The 24,626-nt window shown below is 47.5% G+C and overlaps 1 protein-coding gene across 2 annotated transcripts in view; it reads left to right on the forward strand.

Annotated features, from left to right (window-relative positions):
* The window catches only part of LOC1271730 (protein scalloped), a 107,571-nt gene extending 87,570 nt beyond the window's left edge, over positions 1–20,001 (forward strand). The window contains exons 2-7 of one of the 2 annotated variants that reach the window (XM_003436968.2): positions 9,566–9,696; positions 10,199–10,399; positions 11,683–11,886; positions 11,969–12,192; positions 12,279–12,513; positions 12,608–20,001. In XM_003436968.2, the coding sequence (XP_003437016.2) occupies positions 9,566–9,696; positions 10,199–10,399; positions 11,683–11,886; positions 11,969–12,192; positions 12,279–12,513; positions 12,608–12,721 (1,109 nt within the window). In that variant the 3' untranslated portion in view covers positions 12,722–20,001. The remainder of the gene's footprint in view (positions 1–9,565; positions 9,697–10,198; positions 10,400–11,682; positions 11,887–11,968; positions 12,193–12,278; positions 12,514–12,607) is intronic. The other variant, XM_061650434.1, reaches the window with a different exon arrangement.
* The last annotated feature ends 4,625 nt before the right edge of the window (positions 20,002–24,626 follow it).

The following is a 24,626-nucleotide window of genomic DNA, read 5'->3' on the forward strand; positions in this document are numbered from 1 at the left end:
GAGACGTTTGATCTTGAGTTGAGCAGCAGAGAACCCGGGGGGGACTGGGGGACAATAGTGAAGGATATGGTGCTTTATGTGTATCGGTTTGACCGGTTTGGTGTTTTGCACGAGTTTGCACGGAAAAGTACCGGGGGCGGGGGGGGGGGACAAAAGGAGTGCCCTTTTATTTCCCTCTCGCTTACGCTTCCTTTCGCACTTTGCTGCTGGCTGTGTTGTTCTGCTGGCGGCAATCCATTTGCAGGCACGGTGCTTCCCCCGCAATCATAATTCAAATGTCCAATTTCCGCCATTTTATTATTTTTATGGGAGGGGGGGGGGAAGGGGAAGAGGAGCGGAAGTCAAGAAACTGTAGTCACTGGACTCGACCGGCGCTTCGGTCCCATTTGGCTTTGGGTTACAATTAGAAGCGCACGCGAGCCCGGTGAGTCTGCTGCGCCCGGTGCCGTGACCAGGATTTGTAGGCGAATGATGCGAAAACTCTCGCGCGCCGAAAGGTGGTACAAGGGCAATTGGCTGCGCGGGAGAAGCGCTGAAAGGATGTACTTGTGTTTGTGTGTGTATGTATATATGTGTGTGTGTGTTTCAGCAAAAAGGGCAAACATAAATCCTAAATGAACAATACACTTGGGTGTCCAAGCAGCAAAAAAAAAACCCGGAGGCTGTGTGCTGGGTCCCGGTCCCGGGGCCAGGAGGATAAGATTTATTTGCCTCACAATGGCTTTCAAAAGGAGACACATACAAGCACAGAGGAAGCGACAGCGCGGTCACCAAATTCGTGTCCTTTTAGGGCGTGGGTTGTACACGATTCCGTTCCGCGACTCCGCGCGAGGGTTTTAAGCCTGACAAACCTTTAGAGCAAGCAGCAACCAGCAACTAAGAACAGCAAGACGAGTGTGTATGTGTGTGTGTGCCCCGTCGATGGTGGTGGTAGTGTACTATGTGTTTTTGCTGTTGTTGCCGTTTGTAGTTCGGAACCAACCAACTGAACTGTTATCGCATTGGGGCTGCTGTTTCGGCAAACCCTCCAGAAATTAATAAAGGGATTTGTACTGAGCGAAAGACAAAAAAGAATGCACACACACACACACACACACACACACACACAAGTGTCTGGAGTCGTAACCATTGCTGCTGGCAAGAGTTCACCAGAACGCTAGCCCAGGCTCTACCCTGTGCGAAAACTCGTCCCTCGTGCTGCCCTGGTGTTGCTTTCGAATTGCTTGCCAAAGCTCCCTTTTGCCCCAGAATCTTGCCACACTGCTACACACCGGTGGTAAAGGGGGGGGGGGGGGGGAAGAGGGGCTTCCCACCGCCTGCATGGGACAACAATGGTGGATCCCCGGTGTACGCGCTACCCCAACTTCTTCTTTGGCCTTTCGCTCGGTTCGATGGAAAGTCCGGGAAAATCGCCACCGGATACCGGGTCAGGGCGCAGAAGGTGAAAAGCCAAGGAAATGGGAAATAAACTCAAACCCGCCGCCTGCTGTGCCTGAAGCGGCGTGTAGCTTTTCCACGGGGTTTCGTCGCCTGCCCACCCTTCCTTTGCCGATGGGGCCGCCGCCCACATGCTCTCAGCTCGACTTGTTGTCGTCATCGTCCTTTCATGGGTGTGTTCTACGCTCTCCTCCGTACATGTGTGTGTGTGTGTGTGGCTGTAGCTGGACGTGTATAGCTGCAGTGCGGTGCGTGTGTCTCCCTTTTGTATGTGTGTGTGTGTGTGTGTGAATGTATGTGCACCGTGCTGCCTGGAACCGTTCACTAATTGCACATTCTTGGCATAGTTTTCCTTTCCCTCGTTTTCCACACACACACACACACACACACATAGTCCCTGGTAGTCGATGTTTTCTTCGCTTTCCCTTCCCATCGCTGCCGCGCGGCATCATCTCATTTTCCTCGGGAGCTCGGGGTTTCGCTCATGCATGCCATACCTTCCCCATCTTTCCCTCTCTCCCCCCCTCTCTCTCTCTCTCTCTCTCACCTCACACCACAATCTCCGCTCTCGGCGTCTGGGCAGAGGAGCGACTCCCCGAGCTCTCTGCCCCGCTTTTTGCGCAGCACAATATATGTTTATATCGTATCCTCGCAAAACCCTCCCACACACACACACACACCACCGCATGGACCACTCAAAACCCCTCAACCGAGCGGTGTCTCCTCGTGTCGTCTGCTGTGTGTAATCGTCGGTAGGGCTGCTTCCGGGGTGAAACTTGTTCCGCACACTCGTTTGGAACTCGTCACCAACGCGGTACGCTCTGGCACATAGAAACACCCATCCCGTCCAGCACACCCCGTCCACCCAAAACCAAACAAGGAAGAACAAAACCTCCCCCAGACATCTGGAGGGACCGGTGCAGTACCATCGCCCGAAGGTGTCAATCGGGAGCTTCTTGCGAGCGGCCGCTATCACCCCATTCTTTTGAGTCTGATTTATTCGCTTTGCGCTCTCTTCCACACGCGCTCTATCTAACTTTTCCGCTTTTTGCTTCATCACCCTGTTTGAGAGAAGCACAGTTTGAACCCTTCTGCCAAGCAGCATCTTGTAGCATCTGTAGCTGGAGGGCAAAGGAATCATCATATGTTCCACCCTGCACAAGATCGAACCGGAGCACTGGTAATATGGGTAGGGATGGCTGTGAACTGCGAACTGTGGACCCGGGAAATGGTGGGCGTGTTGCGATAGTAACTATCGAATTATTGCAAGCACTCACACACACACACACACACACACACACACAGCTTGCCTGTCGGCTGTGTAAGCTGCACTTAACCTTTCGCTCGGTGTCGCGTGTGAAGAAACAAGCACTTTTGGGTTGCATCGGCCCAAAAGTTGGTCCTTTGCAGTGTTTTGCCCGCTCGAATGCGAAATGATGCGAACATTTGGCTGGCTCAAAACGAGACGACATGACAAAGCCCCGAAGACGGAAGGCAATCGAATGTCGCCTGTTTGGTCCTTCGAACCGGATCGGATTACAAAACAATGGGGTTAACAGTGCAAAACAGAAGACAGCATAGAACGCGTGTGTGATTGAAACACACTTATTTACGTAATATGATGTTGGAGATAATTTTTCTTAGCACTTTTGTTAAATCATCATGTCGAATGATGTTATCAAAATTGAGGATACAAACTAAAATAGAAATTGGCCGCTTTGGAAGCTTAAATTAGAAAGCTAAAATTACAGCCCGTCAGTTGTATTTTCCATACCCATACCCCCCACAGTTGCGTTCCGCCATATTACATTTTACCAACAGATGAATTGTTGACATACATAGTGTTGTGACACAAATGTCATCTTTGATAAAGAAACAGCTACTTGAAATCGTTAAACGCACTCTTGTATAAGATTTTTAGCAACAAATTGCATACCTTCAGGCGCGCCCAAACTTTGGTCCTTCGAACCGGATCAGCAAACAGCATGTCCCCAAGCGTCATCGAACCGGCGGCAATGAATAAACGCGCACAAAACACGTTGACCTAGAGCGGAGCACTTTCATCTCGCGCTAAGAACACGGTCCACGAGCAGCCCATTCGGGTCGGTTTGTGGTTTTATGGTGTCGGGCAAACGCTCCCACGCGTCTACCACGCGGGAAACGTTTAGCCAGGAAGGTGCCGGTCGCGGCTTCGCAATGGAGATGCAACTAATTGCTCATAATGGTGTCATTCCGGGGCGCACTCCTTCTGCGAGGTACGCTCTACTGGCCGCTCGAAAGGCGGCGTAATGATGAGAACCTGCCCCGTGCCGTACGGTAAAACAAAACAGCAACCAACGGGCACACAAAATAATGCCAAAAAACAAAAGTCGATAGTTTTTTTTTTGCCCACACCAGAGACGCTCGCCGTACGGCAGGTGCCGCCTTGCCGTGAAGCTGCACTGATGGTGCATCGTACGCAATTTCGCGTAAAACGTGGCTGCACAGGATGCTGTTACTCCGCTGCTAGGGCAGTGATTGTGCACTTAATTTACGGCCATGTTCTGGCGGCTTCTCCGTTCGGCGAGAAGTGCATTATTGGGCGCGATCGTTGCGCCTGCCTGGATTGGTCGGTCATTGTATTTGCACCGGAAAGGACCCGGAACAACCTATTCGCACCTGCTGAACCTTTTAGCTCGTTCTGGGTGTTGTAGGTCCCTCTTTTTCATTTTTTTTTTTTTGGTTAGCCTTGCCGATTCCGTGCGCGGGCTGTTCGCCCTGATACGGACCAATTCTAATTGGATTGGAATTGCTTCACTCCACTCTGCTGGGAACGACTGGGCGGGTTGGGCCGGTATGCCAGCCAGCCAACGATGGGAGGAATTTCGAGCGAAGGTTGAATAATCACAGCGTCCTCCGGGCACGAACGGCTAGAACGGAACGTTCAATTCTTCCTGCACGAACGTTTGATGATCCATAACAGCGAGCGATGTGCTGTTCAGTAGTGTATGAAAAAAAGGGTAACTAAATGACTATTAAAATGTCTCTACAAAGACCTGTATGCGTATATCTGTGTGTGTGTGTGAGAGAGAGAGAGAGAGTGAGAAAAAGACAGAAAGAGACAGAAGAAACAAGAAAATATTTTGATGAAGCATATTCCGGTCCTGCCGGTGCTCTCCCATCGGCTCGAAATGTTCATTCTTCCTCGCGAAACAACAATCAGCGAAGAATGTGCAAACGTTAGCCTACCTTTCAGACGCACATTGCGCGCCGCGGAGGCAACGGTTATCCGACAGCGCCGGAAAATAGTTAAACCGGGCCCGGTGGGTAAAAAGGTGGAGAGCATTCTCGTGTGGCATAAAAAAAGTGCTGTGTGCGCGCGCGTGTGTGTGTGTGTATGCCCATCGCCAGCTTGCACGCGGAACAGCGTGGACTGCCGTCGACGATGAGACGATCTCGCAAAATTGTTCTTTGCCTCTCGTGGCTGCCAGCAGCAGCAGCACCCAAATGCTTCGCATATTTTCGACGGCAAGGAAAAATTCCGCGCTATATTATTTATAATAAAATTTACAAACCCGCGCGCCCGACGGTTGCGTATTTTCCCGCCCGTTTCTTTTTTCTGCTTCTTCCCCTTCCCATCCTCTACGAACGCTAGGGAGGTGTTTTTTTATAGCCATGAACTGGCTGGAAGCGTTCCTTTTTTTGCTGCTTCGAGTTTATGCCCTGTCACCACAGTGTGTGTGTGTGTGTGTCGCAGGGGATATTCAACATCCAGGCGGCTCGTTCGGAGGGATACACATCACTCAACGGTTCGGTGGCGGCCTCCTGCTCTCCACTCTCTCTCCCGGTCTTTGATATGCGTAATATACTTGTGCCCGTTGGTGCCGTGTGGCTGCCGCTGGGCTTTCCCGGATTGAGATGTCGCTGTCACCACTGCAGCAGTAGCAGCAGCAGCAACCGTCGAGACACACCGTCGATTGACGATGCAAAATAAACTGTTCAATTTTTATCTGAACCCTCCTTCCTCTGAACCTATAAGAGCCTCCCGGGTAAGGTGTGTTTGCTTGATAAAGCCGAGCGGCGGTGCTTGCTGGTGTGATGAACTCGAGCATTTTCCTTGCTGCGTCTAGCGCTAACGGCGTACGTGTTTGATCCTTGGAATGGCTGCTCGAATCCTCCTGCACGTCACAGCATCAAAGGGCTTGATCGATGATATCGCGAATGTTTTCCTTCCTGCCCGTACGATTTGCCTGTTTGCACTGGACGGAGGGAGGCTTAGTGTGACTTCCATTTATCGCGCGCAATGGTTCGTGGTGCATCGTTGCAAAAGCACGTTTTACAGCACGATTGAACCATCTTGCAGCTATTGCGCGCATAGCAACCGATTATGGTGGGGGAAAATGGTGGCATCATGTTTGTTTGGTTTGCTTTTTTGGTGTGCCTGGAACATGTGATGCTGCGCCGCGTCGCCCCTTTGTACCTAAAGCGCTCGTGCCTTTTTTATCATTGTTATTGTTTGTACATGGACATTGATTGTTGTCATCCTGTGTATTGATGGATAGAGCTGGCAAAAGTCCCCAGTAGCCTCCAATTTGACTTTGAAAATTTGAAACTTTGAAAACTGACTCCGGAAGGTATGTTCGCTCAGAATTATCCAGAGCCGTTTGGAATTGTCTGGAGTTGACCTGAGTCGGCCGGAGTCCTCCGCAGTCAGGGTCATCCGGAGGCGTCCGGAGTCATTCGTAGTTGTCCGGAGTTCGGAGTCATCCCGAGTCGTCCGGAGTCATCCAGAGTCATTCGAAGTCCTCTGGAGTTCTCCGGAGCCGTCATGAGTCGTCCGGAGTCGACTGGAGTCATCCAGAGATGTCCGGAGGTGTCCGGCGTCATCCTGAGGACTTCGGAGTCATAAGAAGTCATCCGGAGTCATTCGGAATTATCCGGAGGTGTCCTGAGTCGTCCGATGTTGGCTGGAGTCGGAGTCGTCCGGAGTGATCTGGAGTGATCCGGACGTGCTCGGAGTGATCCGGACGTATTCGGAGTCATCCGGAAGTGTCCGGAGTTATCCGAAGGTGTCTGGAGTATTACGAAGATGTCCGGAGTCAGTCTTTTCAACTCCATCTCCGAAACCGCGTTGACTACGCGCGACTGAAACCGCTAATCTTAGAAAGAACACTCCACAACATGAAACAAGAAAAGTAACACTCCACTAAATTAAATGCCTCACCACAAACACATATCACTGGCCGTCTTTGGACGACTTCCGATGACTCCGAATGACTCCAACTCCAGACAATTCTAGACGACTGCGGACGACTCCGGACGACTTCGGGCAGAACTAGTGGTTCCGATTTTGCTGGAATCGGAATTGAAGTCCTGGGTTCGCTCCGAAAAGCACTCCACCAATCCTGTGTGCACCATGGGTCGGTATGAGGTATTTATTATAGTTTTATTTTAATATCCCCGAGGGTATGTTGGAAAGCAGCGATTGAAAATTGCATTGAGCGGAAATAATTTAATGCAAAGAAGTAGAAAAAACCACCTAAAGCCTAGGCAATTAGCACCACAAACATTGCTCGTTACTGAGATAAGCGTACACAGAGCGTCTAATTTCACGCCCACTTGATGCCGCGGTCTAGTTTGGGACCCGCGGTGCTTGCTTCAGGAAGATTACTTTTTCTTTCAACTTTTCATGAAAATTCCCCAAAAATAACCAAAACAGTTGAAACATTCTCGATGGGTTTGGATGTGCTCTCTGGCTCTCCCTCCCCCTGCCTGCGACGCGCTTTGTCATCTGGCTTTATTTAATACTGCTTTCCGACAAGCGTATCAAACGCATTTCTTACCGCTCCACCATCACCCACCAGCATGGACACCCTTGACTCTGTTGCACAGTTTACAGGAAGAGGAATGAAAACCCGTAAATCATTCTGCCCTATTATTTGTGTGTGTGTGCGTTTGTGGCAACTTGCGCGGGAAGAAGATGCCATGTTGTACGGGAAGGAACGTTGGGACGTTTTGTTGGTACGTTCGTTCGCACTCTGCTGTAAGCCGGATAGATTCTTCGCCGTGTCCAGCCGCGTGCGAAGGAAAAGGTGAAGGAAAGGACAATAATTAAAATTAGAATATGCACACACACACACACACACACACACAAGGCAGAGTTTTACGCTTGCCGGAAGATGTTGTAGACTTCCTTTACCCTCCCGGACCCTGTTCGGAGATGGTTAAACCCGACGGTTCGTGCCCGCAGCACAGCAAAGCAGAATCGCTGGTGCAGTATATCCTGTCGCATTTGGGTTGTGTGCTTGTGTGTGTGTGTTGGTAGGTGTATGAATAAATATTACACCCGCTTTGGCTGTGCGGGGCGATTTCAGATACGCGTTGGCGAAGGTTAAAATCTACAAGTAATTTTCCTGCGAGTTCCTCCTAGCAATAGGGCATTTTTATTTTTACTGATCACAACGACACAGACAATGCTTGCTAGAGGACATCTCTTTGTAGCACGAGCTCCATGTACTCCACTGTCCGATCGCTTGCCTCACTGTCTTCTCTCGAAATCTCTCTTTTGCTACCAAAATGGCAGAAATGGGCAATAAATCTTCCCGGGAGGAACCGAAAAAAGGCTTCACTTTTGCCGAACGAGCGCGTGAGTGCTCCCCCTTGGAGCAGGTCGCAACTTGGTGTCGCGAGAAGTTCTTGGTTTGCCTGCCACGGCACCAAACCATTCTTTCCTGTATTTTAACCTTCTACTTGCTCGGGAAGCTCCACATGCTTTCCCTGTTCCCTCTACACCTCCGAAAGTCACCCTCGAAACTTCGTGGCTGGAAGGTGTGCCTTTTGTGTCTGCCGTCCCCCTTAAAAAGGAATAAAACGGGCGAGGCAGGAAGGGAAATAAAATTAACGGCGGAAAAATCAAGCACCTTTCAAGCAAATAATTTCTCCGACAACAAAGCGAAAGCGAGGGGCGCTGTAGCAAAAAAAGGTATATTACGACACCCCCCCCCCTCTTGGGCCGATGGTTTCGGTGAGTGTGTCTCGGTGTGTATGTGTGTGCAGGATGAAATTACATCCTTGCTGCGTGTGCCGGTGCCAAACGGAGTAAACATTAATGATAAAAATAACAATAAAAGCCGGGCGGATGGTTGCGCTGATGCGCAAATGTTTCGCGTGCGCCCAGTATCGTTGACTCCCACTCTTCGTGAGGGGAGGGAGATGGGGTAGGATCTTTGGATGGCGAAAAGGTAAAGGGCACAATATCTCTCCGGCACAAACTGGTGGTGGCGCAACCCGGGAATCATTTTCCGGCGTGCGCGCGCTTTCCCCTTTTTCGGAGCACCACAGTGTCCAATTTCTGGCAGCCCTCGTCTCGTGCAGTCTTCCCATCGGTAACAAAGAGCAACATTGCTGGGCTGGGATGGGTGGGGGGGGGGGGGGGGGGGGGTACGCCTGAGGATGACGACTGAGGAAGGGAAGAAAAACAGCCCCGAGAAACTGCTCCCCGGGGGAAGGGAGGAGCAAGCGGAGCAAATGTTGGGCAGGAGAAAGGAATTTCGCTGCGAATGGGTACCAGAAATTAATTAGTAGTCGCACTGCTACTACTGCTGCTGCTGCTGCTGCCAAACGACCACCAGCGACGAAAGGCGAAAGGAACGAGGCGATGACTTCTCCCCTCCTCCGTATCTCAACTCCCATTGCCAGTCCACGGCCAAGAAGCAGCGCTCGGTGTGGGTTAAGAACGAAACAAAAAAACTGTGGAAGGAGGACATCTAATGTCAGCAGCGAAGTCATTCATTCGCAAGCGGGCGAAGGAACAAATGGAATTCGGTGGAAGTTTTGAAGGATGCGGACGCGTCCAATAACGATGAAGAATGTCTTTCGTGCTTGTGTCGCGTCAGCTGAACAGGCGGCGCAGCATCTCGGGTTTTTGGGATGGGAAGAATGCTTCTTGAAGGTAGCGCACGAAAGATGCCTTGTTTCGTTCAATGATGAATGTGGGCCGGACAAAGTCTTCATGGGCTGGGGAAAGCAGCTGCCAAATGAAGGCACAAGAGCGCCTAGCCAGGCATTTCATTTCCCATACGAATGCCTTACCAAGGACCACACTCTCTAATGATGCATATCCAATATTCTTGTCACTCTCTCCCAACAGGTCGCAATGAACTGATCGCTCGCTATATCAAACTACGCACCGGCAAGACGAGAACCCGGAAGCAGGTCAGCTCGCACATACAAGTATTAGCCAGACGGAAGCTGCGCGAGTTCCAGGCCAAGATGAAAGTGGTAAGTAGCGGTGGTCCTGCTCAACGGAGAGGCCGTATGCGTATCCTCCCCTTGATTCTGTCAATTTACGAATTCAGCTGTTGGAGAAGGGGTGTGGAAGCGTGCAGAGTGAAAGAGAGGCTGGAAATGGTGGAAATTCACACACGCACGCGATCTCGTGCACAAGTGCAGCCACTAAGCCTCCACCGGACTCCAAGTTGGAAGACATAAATGCCTAAAATTTCCTGAACTTGTCTGAAGTTTCTTGAATTTCCTTCCAAATTTGCTCTACTCTTGTATCATCTCGTGTGTTATCTTCTTCCTCATCTATTTCTTTTCATTTTTCTTTCTATTCCCTCTCTACGTGTGTACGTGTCTGTTTGTGTGTGCGTGTGTGCGTGTGTGAATGCGTGGGTGTGCTGGTGTTTTGTTATTTCTTTCTTCTTTTTTTCTCTCTTTCTCTCCCCCACACACCACCCTGCTGCACTTATCAAATCCCATTGTCCATCGTATCCATCCTTAGAATCACCCGCTGATGGGTGTGAAGGAGAAAGTCTTCCCGACCAACATGACCGGCATGAGCAGTGCCCAGATCGTGACGATGGCTGCAGCGAAAGGTCGCCTTCCCTTAGCCAATCCTTCTTACCACCACCACCACCACCACCACCACCAACAACAACAACACCATCTTCCGTACCACCATCACCATCCTAGTGCTGCTGGTGTAAGCGTACCTTTTCTCTCTTTCGCTTGTTTTTTTTGGATGCCCTACCTTTCATGGCAAACGTGGTTTGTCCAGGCGCTTGTTTGTCCTGCTTCTGTTCTGGCTTTTCTGTGCAGTGGAATTGCTTAGAGTTTGCTGCCGATGCTGCCTCTTGCCGGCACTAACCCTATGTGTGTGTGTATGTGTGTGTGTGTGTGGTTGGTTGTGCTGCTGTACTAATGAGATCTCCGCTACTCTGACAGCTTAGTGCATATGGCAATGCAAGAAGATGCCGATGTCCTAATGCCTAATTCTTCCACAGAACCTTTAAGAGGTCTCGCTGAGTGAAACTGAGGCATGAAATCTTTGTGTCTGAGCTTGAGAGTCGTGACTTTTAGTACGTTATATTTAGGATCTTTAGGAGCTTGATAGATCTAGAGTCGCTAGCAACTTTAACTATAATCCTAAACTCACTTCAAATGAATTGGAATCATTTTACCACGATCTCTACATATAACGCAGCGTGTGTGAAGCTGAGGCATGAAATCTGTGTGTCTGAGCTTGAGAGTCGTTACTTCCAGTACATTACGTTTAGGATCTTTAGGAGCTCGACAGATCTAGCGTTGCTAGCAGGAGGAATCTAAATCTTAAACTCACTCCAACTCATGCTACTAGGGTGTAGAAGAAGCTGAAGCATGAGATCTTTGTGTCTGAGCTTGAGAATCGTAGCTTCCAGTTCGTTTTGTTTAGGATCTTCAAGTTTAGGCGCTAGCAACTGGAATCTAAATCCTAAACACACTCCACATGAATTGGAATCATTGTACTACGCTGTAGATTCTGAAGCATGAGATCTTTGTGTCTGAGCTTGAGAATCGTTACTTGCAGTTATGTTTAGGATCTTAAGGATTTCTAGAGCTCTAGCGTCGCTAGCAGTAGGAATCTAAATCCTAAACACACTCCACATGAATTGGAATCATTCTACTAGGATGTAGATGCTGAAGCATGAGATCTTTGTGCCTGAGTTTGAGAGTCGTTACTTCCAGTACGTTATGTTAGGGACTATTAGGAGCTCGATAGATCTAGCGTCGCTAGCAGCTGGAATCTAAATCCTTAAAGAACTCACTCCCCCACACGACGCACGTTTGTCCTGTGGGAACGCTTCCAACGCTTCGAATCCGCTCCGAGAGCTGCACAACCCCTTGTATTCTGCCCGACCGTCGTCTAGTTGTTTTTTTTTATTGCTGTATAGTCAATGTCACTCATCCTGTACCGTTTCTTTCTTTTCTGTTCTGCCCCCCGCGTAGCAATTCTGGCAGCCGGGCCTGCAGCCGAGCACCTCCCAGGACGTGAAACCGTTCGCCCAGCCCGGCTACCCGATGAAGACGGCGACCGCCGTCTCGGAAGGCGCCCTGCAGCCCGCCCACCCGTGGGAGGGACGCGCGATCGCGACGCACAAGTTCCGGCTGGTCGAGTACAGCGCCTATCTGGAGCTGCGTGCCGAAGAAACGGTAAGTTAGCCAGTGGCAGGGGCACCGCTGATCGATCCGATGTTGTTACCGGAGTTTTCTCCATCCCATGCCTCGTTCCCAGTATCACAAGCACCTGTTCGTGCACATAGCGGACACGCCCGCCAACCCGCTGCTGGAGTCGGTGGAGGTGAAGGAGATCTACGACAAGTTCCCGCAAAAGTCCGGCGGCCTCAAGGAGCTGTACGAGAAGGGTCCGAGCAATGCGTTCTTCCTGGTGAAGTTCTGGGCGGACCTGAACACGAACATCGCGAACGATGCGGGCGCGTTCTACGGCGTCAGCAGTCAGTAAGTATCATAAAAGGCGTACTGGCGTTTGCCACGATAGCAACTTCTCACCGCACTATTGTCCTGCGCGCACCCATTCTTTGCAGCTACGAGAGCAACGACAACATGGTGATCACCTGCTCGACCAAGGTGTGCTCGTTCGGCAAGCAGGTGGTGGAGAAGGTGGAAACGGAATACTCCCGCATCGAGAACGGTCGCTACGTGTACCGGATCAGCCGGTCGCCGATGTGCGACTACATGATCAACTTCATCAACAAGCTGAAGCACCTTCCCGAGAAGTACATGATGAACAGCGTGCTGGAGAACTTCACCATCCTGCAGGTGCGTAGATCCTACTAGAGGCTGCTAGAAGCAACGGGAGTGTTGTTGGAATTGAGTTTGAGCCGGTGTTTTGTGGTTTTGTTTTTGTTTGCAGGTTATATCCAACAAAGACACGGACGAGACGCTCCTGTGCGTGGCGTTCGTGTTCGAGGTGTCGACCTCCGAGCACGGTGCACAGCACCATATCTACCGCCTGGTGAAGGAATAGCAGCAGCCACAGCAGCAGCAGCACTACCACCAGCAGCAAGATATCCATCACCGAGTGCACCATAGACTAGTAGACCACACCAGCGACAGCATTCTCCTGAGCAATCCGAACCTTCTTGCCGCCGGCGACTACCCCAGCCACAATAACAGCAGCAGCGACGGCGGCAGCAGCGACCGTCCGGCCACCACCAACAGCACCAATCAAGACCCGGGCCACCTGCAGCAAACGGGGGCAGCAGAGGCCACTGTGCCACCGCCGGCACCACCACCGCCACCGCCGCTCGTCGATCTGCCGAGCTGTTTGGTCGAGCAGCAGACGGCGGCCGCACTGCTGCCACAGTCAACCACGCCCCATCAACCGGCGACGAACCGCGACCCACCAGCACTGGGAGTGGTCCGAACCGAGCCGACGACTCCCACGGCCAGCCCGGAGGAGCTGGTCCGTTGCACCGGCGACCAGCAGCAGCAGCAGCAGCAGCAGCGGCAACCAGTCAAGCAGGAGTATCTCGGGCTGGACCCGCCCGACTACGGTCAGCTGCTGGAGGTGGACGCGAAACGGGCCTCCCAGCAGCTGCTGCTGCTGCAGCACCGTCCCGCCCTACACCAGCTGCTGCGCGACTAGAGCACAACACACACCGACACGCATCGTGTATACGAGACGCGCATCTGTACACACACACACACATAGACACCTGGGCAATAAGTGCGTGTGCGTGGGTGTTTTGATTGTATTTAATTTAATTTGTTTATGCTTTTTGGAAAAGGATGTGCGTGTTGGCAAACACTAAAGCAAACAAAACAAAACCGTGCATGCACACACAAACACACAAAAGTAACATTTAAGGTGGATATATTTAAAGCAAAGAAAAGAAGAGAGAGAGAGAAAAGAAAACAGTGCCTATAATAGTAGCAAGAACGAGCAGCAATGTGAGTGAGGGAAAGGTAACAAAGCAAGCGCGAGAATGTCGAACGTGCAAACGAAGAGAGCAGTGAAGGAGGGGAAGGGGGGGGGGGTGAGGATACAGAAACAAAAAAAAACAAACAAAAATCATTTCAAATGTACGATGTAAAGAGAGCGATTTGGGATTGATGCCGAGAGAGCGAGAGAGAGAGAGAGCAAACATTGCACGTGGAACAACGAAACGACCGTTTCGGTTGCTGTCGCTCTTACGCTATACACGCTGAGGTGTTAGTATTATTAGCCGTACCCGGGAGTGGCTGTTCTGCTGCTGTCGCGTGTTACGGACCCATGCTGCGACCCGCCAGTAATATTTTGTCTGGAAAAAAAGGTGGAAAACGCGGGGCGCTCAAAAAATCGTTGTAAAAAATACGATTTTTGTTTTCTGTTTTTTTTTTAAGAAAAGGTTTGCTCGGATTATAATTACATTTTGTTTTTAAATGAAAGCTAACTCCAAACCCCTTTGGAGGCGGTTGGAGTTGGTTAAGGCTTTTGATTTTTAGTTTTTGCGAATGAAATGGTTTTTGGGGATGCTGCCCGGGAAAGGAAATGATGTTGTCGGCGTCCGTAACAAAAAAAGGCGAAGGTCTAAGGTGCGCTGTCGGGTGCTTGCAGGCGCAGCGCTGCAAGTGAATTGCTTGTAAATAGTAACTACTATTTTTTTTTATTAAATACATTTCTTCCCCATTCCCCTATACCACTGGTTCCCGCGCCCTTCTGTATCGACGCATAGTTTTGTTTTTTTTTTAATTTCTTGCTAAAATTGGATCTGTTTGAGATTAGCGTTAACGAAGTAAGTGTGTGGTTGGCTAAGGCTAAGGTTGTAATATTAGTAGGTAAAGCTTTGCTGTCTCCATCCGCCCCTCGCCCCTCCCCTTTAGCGATTAAAACGAAAGAGTAGGAGGTAAAGGGGAAGAGGGCGTAAGTGAAAGAGAGAGAGAGAGAGAAAGGTGAGAGAAAATGTAAAATCGGTGGGAAAAGGGGTAGAGATACGGTCATCAAAAGTGGCAAAAAAGTGACAATATTACCCTCCCACCCCGCTCCCCTGTTTCCCCACAGGCCATGAATGTGTGTATGTGTGTGTGTGCGCGCGCAGCATACATAAACAAAATCATTTAATGTGAGCAATGTGCGCACAAACACACGCACACACACACACTGACATTTATATTAATGTACAAACAAGCCACAAACAAACATACAAAGGAAGAGGAAAAAAGGAAGTAGAAGAAGAAGGAAACAACAGGAGAAGCATATTAGCATAAGCTATGAGCGTGTCCGTGTGTGTTGGGTGGTGTGTGCGCAGGATTGGTGAACGCGGAGTACGAAACGAAACAAAATAACAGATGGGGGAAAAACAAAAATTAAATCCTCTCTTAAAACACAGCAAAACACACACACACACAGTGCTGCAAAATGTCACTGTCAATGTCATAAAAAAATCTGATTTAAACAAAATCCATGTCATCGTCACGTACTCAATTGTGATAATCAGAGGTGATACTCAAAACGGTTGGTGTGATCAATGCATGCTTCGTGACATGTTTGCGACCAACGCGTGGTCAGTCACTATTGTCATGACTTTTTTTTTATTATGATCAGTTGTGCATAATGTCACTGACATAGTCATGACAAATTTCGGCTGAAACAAAATAATGTCAGCGTCACGAGCGCTACTTTGATGATCAGTGGTGAGACTCAAATAGTTGGTGCGACCATCACATGCTTGGTGACATTGTGTGCAACCAACTCTTGGTCAATCACTTGGTCGTGACATTTTCAGTCGGTGATCATGGGAGATATGCGATGCGTTCGAGTGCTCCCAAGCAACAAAATGAGCATGGTTTCTCGCTCTGTTTGATCCGACAAAACAGTCACAGCAGACAGAGCGAGAAAGAATGCGCATTTTGCTGTTTGGGACCACACGTCAACTATATTCCAAGAATGTCGTGATTATCACCGACAGAACATGTCGTGACCAAGTGAGTGATCAAGAGTTGGGTGCTACAAAAAATGTCATCATACATGGGATTGATCCACCGACTGTTTGAGTCTCACCGCTGATCATCTCAGCTGTGTACGTGAGCTGATTTTAGCTTCGTTTCAGTCATGAGTGTTGGTGAGTGTAACAATAAAGTTTGGCAGCACTATTCTTTCTTTCTTTCTTTGGCTCAACAACCGATGTCGGTCAAGGCCTGCCTGTACCCACTTGTGGGCTTGGCTTTCAGTGACTAATTGATTCCCCCCATAGCAGGATAGTCAGTCCTACGTATGGCGGCGCGGTCTATTTGGGGATTGAACCCATGACGGGCATGTTGTTAAGCCGTACGAGTTGACGACTGTACTACGAGACCGGCCAAGGCAGCACTGTTCACAGCGAGAAAAAAGTCATTATTATGATTGCGAAGGCATTAAGCTCAGCTAGTCAGTCAGAGTATCGCGTTAGACTCACCCAGTGGCATGTCATGTTCGGCATGCCATGACGCACTTTCATTGAGTATCAGCAATGAGTATCAAGCCACCACGGATATGTTCATCGTCTTCGTTGGTGAACATCTCGTGATGCTCATGACATATTGCAGCACTGCACACAAACATACGCACACACACACACACACATCTCTTTTCGGGACTCCATAGCGTTGGAAAGTTTTTGGCAAGTGTCATTGAGCTCTTCTTGAAGAACATGCACACACCATTACGCGTTGATCCACATAGCCCGCAGTTCCCCACCAACCCTCACCCTCCGCACTCACTCACACAACGCCATTGCGTTCGTTCTATTATAATTTATTGTAATTCTTAACCCCTTTTTTCTTTAGTCGTGTAAGTCGCCGCCGTAAAGACGCGAGAAAATTGGAGTTTGTTTTGCTTCCTTCAAAAACAAAAAAAAAACAACATCTAATTGTACGTTGTTGTACTACAGTTGCAACAAAACAAGCACACAAACGCATACAAGATGGAAAGATGTGTTCGTGCTCGTGTGTGTGTGTGTGTGGCTTGGGGGTGGAAGGCGTCAAAGTCGCAACGTGCGTCCAAAGTAGAAACGATTTAAACCGAATAATTTCAAACTTGATATTTACAAGCAAACGAGACTCACAATAGTAGGCCAGATGTATTGCCCTTCCACACACAAACACACACACACACACACACACACACTTTGGAATTAGAGTTGCAATGCGCGGCACCAAGGGCACGTTTATAGGTTTTAGTTTTGTTTTATATATTTTTATCGGCGGGCAGCAGAACGTAATCTTTGTATTATATAATGACTTGTTCGCGTAATCAGCGCATGTAGGGTGGAGAGGAGGGAGGGGCGTGTAGGAAGTAAACATAGAAAGCATAACAGACGAAACAAGAAAGAGAAAGAGAGAGAGAGAGAGAGAGAGAGAGAAAGAAAAAAAAAATAAAGAAAGCGAATAGAACAAGAGAGAAAACGGGGAGCACGGGAGGAGATTTTGCAGTAGCCATTCGTTTTTTTTTAATTATTATTTTCATATACATATTTTTTTGTTTGTTTTTTATGTTATGTAAATCGTACGTCAAATCAAAAATGAATTCGCTTTGATCTCCCATTTTGAGTAAGGCTTCACGCAAGAGTTAAATAATTAATTTTAAAACAAAGCCGTGTGTGCGAGGCGCGTGTGAGAAGGCCCCCAACAAGGGCCCCCGATACTGGAGGGAAAAAGGAGCTTCCTTTTGTGTGTGTGTGTGTGTGTGTGTGTGTTTTTCTCTCTCTTCTTCACTCTATCTGTCTCTTACTTTTCTTTACTCCCGCCCGTTTCACGTTTCTTGCTGCATGTGTGTAATGAACAAAAATCAAAGCAGAAACCTTCACACTTCTGCAAAACGAAAAACAAAACAAAAACTCTTAAAATTCTTTAGCGTCCCATAGTCGGCGGTCTTCTGTGAAGACCGCACACACATACACACACACACACGCACACACACATACACACAAACAATCCTTGAATAATGTTGCATTCGTTTTTCTTTATTGCTGTTTTCCTTTTTGTGTTTGAGGAAAAGCTGTCTCCACCGATCACCTGCTACCAACCCGACCAAACATTTTTTTTTTCCTTTTTCTTATTTGGCGCAACAACCTTATCAGTCAGTCAAGGGAGGATTTTCCCTTTTGTCGTCGGAAAAGTAAACCAGCCACTGGTTAGCTAAGCTGAGAGATTAGAGAGCGAAAAAAAGAAATTGTGTGTGTGTGTGTGTGAGAGAGAGAGAGAAAGAGAGAGAGAGAGAGAGAGAGAGAGAGAGAGAGAGAGAGAGAGAGAGAGAAAAGAGATAAATAAAGAAAGAGAGATCGGGGCCGCATACTATGGGAGGAGCTACTATGCATTACTAAAAAACAAAACAAAAAACCCAACCTGTAAATAGTTTACTTTTCGACTGTTTTGGCACCGTTTCGGAGTTCGGTGCAGCAGAGCTCGTGGATGGGAATGGGGAGGGTAGAGGGTGGATTAAAACAAAAAAAAAAGATAGATAAAGAGAGAGAGAGAGAGAAAGAGAAAGAGAGAGAGAGAGAGAGAAAGAGAAAGAGAGAGAGAGAGAGAAGGGGGAAATGTATGTTCGCGGAGTGGCGCCTAATAATAATAGCATACCTTAGTAATACTAGTAATAACCGTCTTGCAGCAGCGTTTAAAAAAAGAGTTGCGATTTGGCAGCACAGTGCGCGGCGTATGTTTTAGCTAAACTAAAAAGGAAAGGGGCAAAACCCCACCAAAAGGGCACGATCCCACACACACACACACACACACATATACGCACACAGATACAGAAGGGGAAGAGAGAGAGAGAGAGAGAGAGAGAGAGAGAGAGACAAAGGCAAAGGAATTAATGTACCATTTAAGCGGATCTGTAAGTGTAACTCTCATGCACGAGGAAATTATGAACTATATATTAATAAAATATATGTATATGTATATGTAAGCCTCTCTCTCTCTCTCTCTCTCTCTCTGTACAGGTCGCGCGTGTGTGTGTGCATCAGAAATTAGTAGCGAAGGCAGGAAATTACTAAAACTAGAAGTAAAGCTAGGGTTAGGTTTTTTTTATCTTTTTTTTCTGTGGAGAGGAAGAAAGTAGCAGAACCTGCACACAGGCAACCAGCAGCCACCTGTTAACGTGAATGCGTTCGTGTGTGTTTGTGTGATGTAGCCAAGATGCATCCAAATTGCTATTGCTGTAAGATTTGCATTGATTTAGTACGTTAAATACAAACAAACAAAACACATGCATACACATACACAACACACACACACACAACAAACGTATGTTCGCGCCGCGTACACGTGGTACATATAGGTTAGTTTTCTGTCTCTTCTTCTTCTTCTTCTTCTTCATCTTCCTCCTTCTTCTCTTCCCTAAGTTTATGTTCTTTTTTTTAAATAGTTTTTTTGCTCCCGTAACGCCACCACTTTGGAAGTTCCCTCCCCCCCCGCCCTTTCCCCTCTATATGTATAGAATTACTAACGTAAAAGTTCGAAACAACAATATAGCATACAAACAAGGATGATGATTTCCCTTTCTTCAAGAAACACAGTAAACGCCGTCCTTTTTTAGTGCGCTTGTGTGTGTGTGGGTGCGCGTGTGTAGTGTAGCGCTTTCCAGATCACCCTCCCCCCCCCCGCACCTCCCACCTGTAAGCCATATCAACGGAGGGTAGGTTTGACCTGGGGTTGGGGGATTTTTCACGATCGATTCGGAATTTTCCTCTTCTTCTTCTTGTTTGCGCAACGACACACCTACTACGCCATAAGGCCCGGCCTATTTAAGGCTTTCGAGACTTATTTAGCTACCCGGCATCGTAGTGATGCGGAGGGGGGGGGGGGGGGGACCGTTCCATATGAGGATTGAACCCACGGCGGGTACGTTATTAGGTCGTGCGAGTTGACGACTGTACCACAAGAGTTGCCAGCACAGCTGAGGATTGTACCAAGACACTAAGGCACTAAGCGACTAGAGAGAAACGCTCAACACTTGCACACACACACACAAACAATCACACACGTATGCACCTGCGTTACAGAAAGACTTTGCAAAAGCCCGCGTTAGGTACGTTTCGTTTTTTCCTTGCTCCTTTTTATTCGTAATCGGTAAGGCAGGTTGCTACTACAACAACTACTACTATGACTACACTCGGTAGGCAAGCGGGCAGCAATGTGAAGCGGAGCAGTAGGGAAAGCGAGAAAGAGAGCGAGCGAGCTAGGGAATACAGCGATATTGGTGAGAATTAAAGTTAAATTTTAAACAGTTAAGTAAAACAAATGCGAAAATCCGATGGAAAAAAGGCAAATAAAAGTTGATAAATCCAAGCGTCTGTCGGAGGGTTTTTTTTTTGTTGTTGTACTTTATATGTTTGAAGAGGTTTTGGTCCTCTTAGGATCTTAGGTTTTTGTGTGTGTATCTACTTCTGGAGATTGATTTGTTGTTGTCTGTGGAAGGGCTTCATACTATACTAGCATATTTGATAGCTTGAGGAACAAAATAACAATACAATGCTTTAATAGTTATAGGGTCGTGAACTTCTCTTGTCATTTCTTATAATTAGATCTAACATTTGCGGTTTGCTCTTGACATCACAGATATCATATTGGGGTCCAAAGATGTCAAGATCACTGTAAAGTAGGATACCCAAATCGCGAATATCAAATCGGTCCTTTCTAGAGTTTGGTTGTCTTTGCTATTATTAAAGGTTGACGATAGTCTAGTCCTAGCAAAACCAAATAATACGTCATTCATCAACGCATAATGATAGCGCATGATCAAGACACATGCGAAAAAACATATAAAGCTGAAAACAGATGAAAACATATAAAGCTAGCTGGATACACCTGCAGTCTTGTGAATCCTTCTCTGTAGCGAAGATTTTAACATCATCTGTTGTCAAAACTCCTTATTGAGACATCGTATGACGTCACTGATGTATAGTAGAAACAGGATTTACATCGGCGTAATTTGGAGATGCATCGTATCTACTGAGGCTCCATAGCCTGCTGAGGCAAGTACTAGAGGCTTTTGTTAAATATTTGTCGATTCAAAGAGGATTCTTACGCACGTGTTGTCTGGTTGAAGGTTTTAGCAAAAGAGAGCGAGGTTTATTCAACATCTGACGTTCTTGCTTATTCGACGTCCCGCTTAGCCTTTGTCGTCGTTTACATATGTGCGGATCGACTTCTTGCGCGTTGCACTTATTCAACACTCCTCCTCAACGCGTGTTTGTTAATGAATTAGCTCCTCCTAAATATATCCAGCTAATCCTATCATTGCTACTAACTTTTGCAATCTTATCCTCGGCAAGGGTTTTGTAAGGAGATCTGCTATCATATTTTCCGAAGCACAATATACACAACTAATCTTTCTTTCCTTGATCTGATTCTTGGTGAAGTAATATCTCGTAGCGATATGCTTCGTTCTGTTGCTTAACTTTTCTCCTTCTAACAATTTCAGGCAGCTCTGATTATCTTCATATATTAAAACCTCTTGCTCATCGTTGAGCTCCTTAAGAAGTAATTTAAGCCAAATCGCTTCCTGAATTGCCTCCGATAATGCTACAAACTCAGCTTCTGTGGTAGAAAGTGACACGCAACTTTGTTTCCTACATGCCCAGCTAACTGTTCCACCATTCACTTTAAATACGTATCCGCTGTTGGATTTCCTATCCTGTTTGTTTTCTGCCCAGTCTGAATCGCAGTATCCTATAATTCCATTTGTTGTGCCTTCTTGGCTCAACCGCAAACGAAAATCGATTGTACCCTTTAAGTATCGTACCACCCGTTTAACCTCTTTCCAATCACTTTGAGTGGGCCTAATCGTTTTCTGACTCAAAATCGAAACTGCTGCTGCGATATCGGGCCTCGTATTTATCGCTATGTAAAGTAGCTTACCGATCATCTTCTGGTAGTCATAGTTACTTGCTAGCGTTACTTCTTCTTCTTCGCGCTTAACGTAACCGGGGTCGAGAGGGATATTGGATATCTTCGCGTCGACTAAGCCACAAGTTTCGATCACATCGGTTATGTATTTCCTCTGGCTCAGGAAATAATCGCCTCGTTTGTCCTTTTCTATCTCAATTCCTAAAAAGAAACAAACATCACCGATAACATTTACCTCGAATGACTTCTGCAGTCCCGCGAGTAACGACGATATCATTCCGGGATCTTCTCCCGCCACGATCAAGTCATCAACGTAAACGAGAACGTAACACCAGCTTCCTCGATGCCGCCTTCGATACAAGCAAGTGTCCGCCAAACAACTGTTGAAGCCTTGACGTCTCAACTCCTCATCCAGTCTCTGATTCCATGACCTTGCCGCCTGCTTCAGTCCGTAAAGTCCCTTGTTTAATTTACAGACCTTTCCATCAGCATTCAGACCACATGGAACCCGCATATAAATCTCTTCTTCCAGCTTTGCATACAGGAATGCGGTTTTGATATCATACTGCTTCACCGCCAAGTTCTTCTTAGCTGCTACTGACATCAGACTACGAAAGGTCGTTTGCCTGACTACCGGCGCAAACACTTCATCGTAATCCTTCCCATACTGCTGGCTAAACCCTTGAGCAACTAATCGGGCTTTGTATCGGTACAACTTTCCATCTGCGTCGGTTTTGCGCTTATAAACCCATTTGCACCCAATCGCTTTACGTCCTGGAGGCAAATCTACTATCGTCCATGTGTCATTAGCTTCGATTGACTCGAGCTCTTCAGCCATAGCTTGCTTCCACTGATCCGCATCCCAGGAAGCCATTGCCTCTGCATAATTCTTCGGTTCCTCACTGCACAACTCTTGTTGAAAAGCAGCAACCCCTTCCGGTTCACCTTCTGTACTTTCATAATCATCACTGCTTTCGTCAGACGACACTGAACCAGGTGCGCTTGTATTGCCAACCACGAAATCTTTGAACCTTTCTGGAACCTTATGCTGACGTTTACTGCGTCTCAACACCTGAGGCTCTACTTCACTTATGCTGGTAGATGGAGTATTCGTGTTGATATGTGATGGTATATCTCCCGCCGTGCTGTCGCTTATATGCTCCAAATCATTTTCATCATTTTGGCTGCTTCCCTGTACTTCACTTAAATCAAGCAACACTGTGCTATCTAGCTCGGGAATCTGCGCATTTGTATCACCACCTTCATTGATGAAAATGACATCGCGACTTTTCATCATGCACCTTGCAGCAGGATCGTACAACCGATACCCCTTGGTGTCCTCTTCAAATCCAACGAGCACACACTCTTTTGATTTAGGATCCCATTTCTGTCGCTTCACCTTGGGAATCTGTACCATCGTTTTCGTACCAAACACCCGGACATGTGCAATATCCGGTTTCTTGCCGCTCCACACCTCTTCTGGTGACAAATCATGGCTATTGGTCAGCGATCTATTTATCAGATATACAGCTGTCTGCACAGCTTCTGCCCAGAATGTTTTCGGCAACTTCGCTTCGTACAGCATACAACGCGCTTTTTCCACAATTGTTCGGTTTGCACGTTCTGCCATGCCATTCTGTTCCGGCGTGTACTCATTTGTTGTCTGATGCCGTATGCCATGCTTCTGTAAATATTTTAGAAATATTGCATTGATGTATTCTTTGCCATTGTCCGTTCGAAGCACTTTCATTCTTCTCTCACTCTGACGTTCTGCCTTCACATGGAAATCTTTGAAGCATTCTAGCACTTCATCAGCTGACTTGCTTTTCAAAAAGTACACCCACACTCGTCGCGACATATCATCAATAAAAGTTATATAATAACGATTACCTCCCAATGATGACACTTCCATGGGACCAGAAATATCCGAGTGTATTACTTCCAGCAATCCATCAGCTCTCGTTCCACTCTTACTAAAAGGCAACCGCGTCTGCTTTCCCATCGGACAAATCCGACAATCACCAATCGAATCTTTTCCGTTCATTCGCATACCATTCACGACACCATTGGCCATCTTTCTCAGGTTGCTTGCATTCATATGGCCCAACCGCTTATGCCATATTTCCATCGAATGATCTGAGCATGCCAGTACCTTATTTCGTTCACACGATTTCCGTTCGATTATCTTGAACAAATCGTTCTCCATCACACCAGTCGCAATAACAATGCCATCACAATTCATTATTCGGCATCCTTCGTTATCAAACACGACTGTATTCCCCTTTTGCACTATTCGTGACACCGACAGCAAATTCATCGAAAGATTGGGAATATAGTGAACATCGTGAACCGGTAGAATACCCCCTTGTCTACTCTTAGCCGGATAAAGTTTTGCAGTGCCACATGCTTTAACCTGCATGGTCCTATTATTCGCAGCCAGGACCGTTCCGCTTCTATCTTTCACGGCTTCCAAGAGTTTGAGGTTACGTGTCATATGCATCGTGGCACCAGAATCCACATACCAATCGCTCTCTGCACCTTCACCAACACTTAACAGAACCGCTCCAAACGCATTCGATCTTGCATTAGATTGATCATCGCATTGTCTAGCGATGTGGCCAAATTTATGACATTTCCAACATTTGGGGCCTTTGTGATCAAATCTTCTAGGCTGGTTCTTTACGCGTAGCTTGTGTGTATCACGTTTCACGACACATATTTTTTCATGCGTCGAATCTTCTTCCTCTTGCAACAGAATCGTTTTCACCGAATCGCCCGTTATAGCTGTGCCTGAATTCTTTAATGCCATTACCATCGGCTGATAACGTTCAGGCAACCCAGCAAGGAGAAGCGCACCAACAAATCGTTCTGCAATCGTGAAACCGATCGCGTTTAATTGGTGGCATGTAGAAATCATTTTGTTCGCATACTGTTCCATAGATCCACAGCTCTCCAAGTCGGTTCTAATTAGCTTGTAAAGCAGACCAACTTCTCGTGCTAAGCCCGTTTCTTCAAACGCGTCACACAGCTTCTTCCAAGCTTCTTGAGCCGTTCGTGTATCTTTC

This window comes from Anopheles gambiae, chromosome X (assembly GCF_943734735.2).
Source record: "Anopheles gambiae chromosome X, idAnoGambNW_F1_1, whole genome shotgun sequence".
NCBI classification, from domain to species: domain Eukaryota; kingdom Metazoa; phylum Arthropoda; class Insecta; order Diptera; family Culicidae; genus Anopheles; species Anopheles gambiae.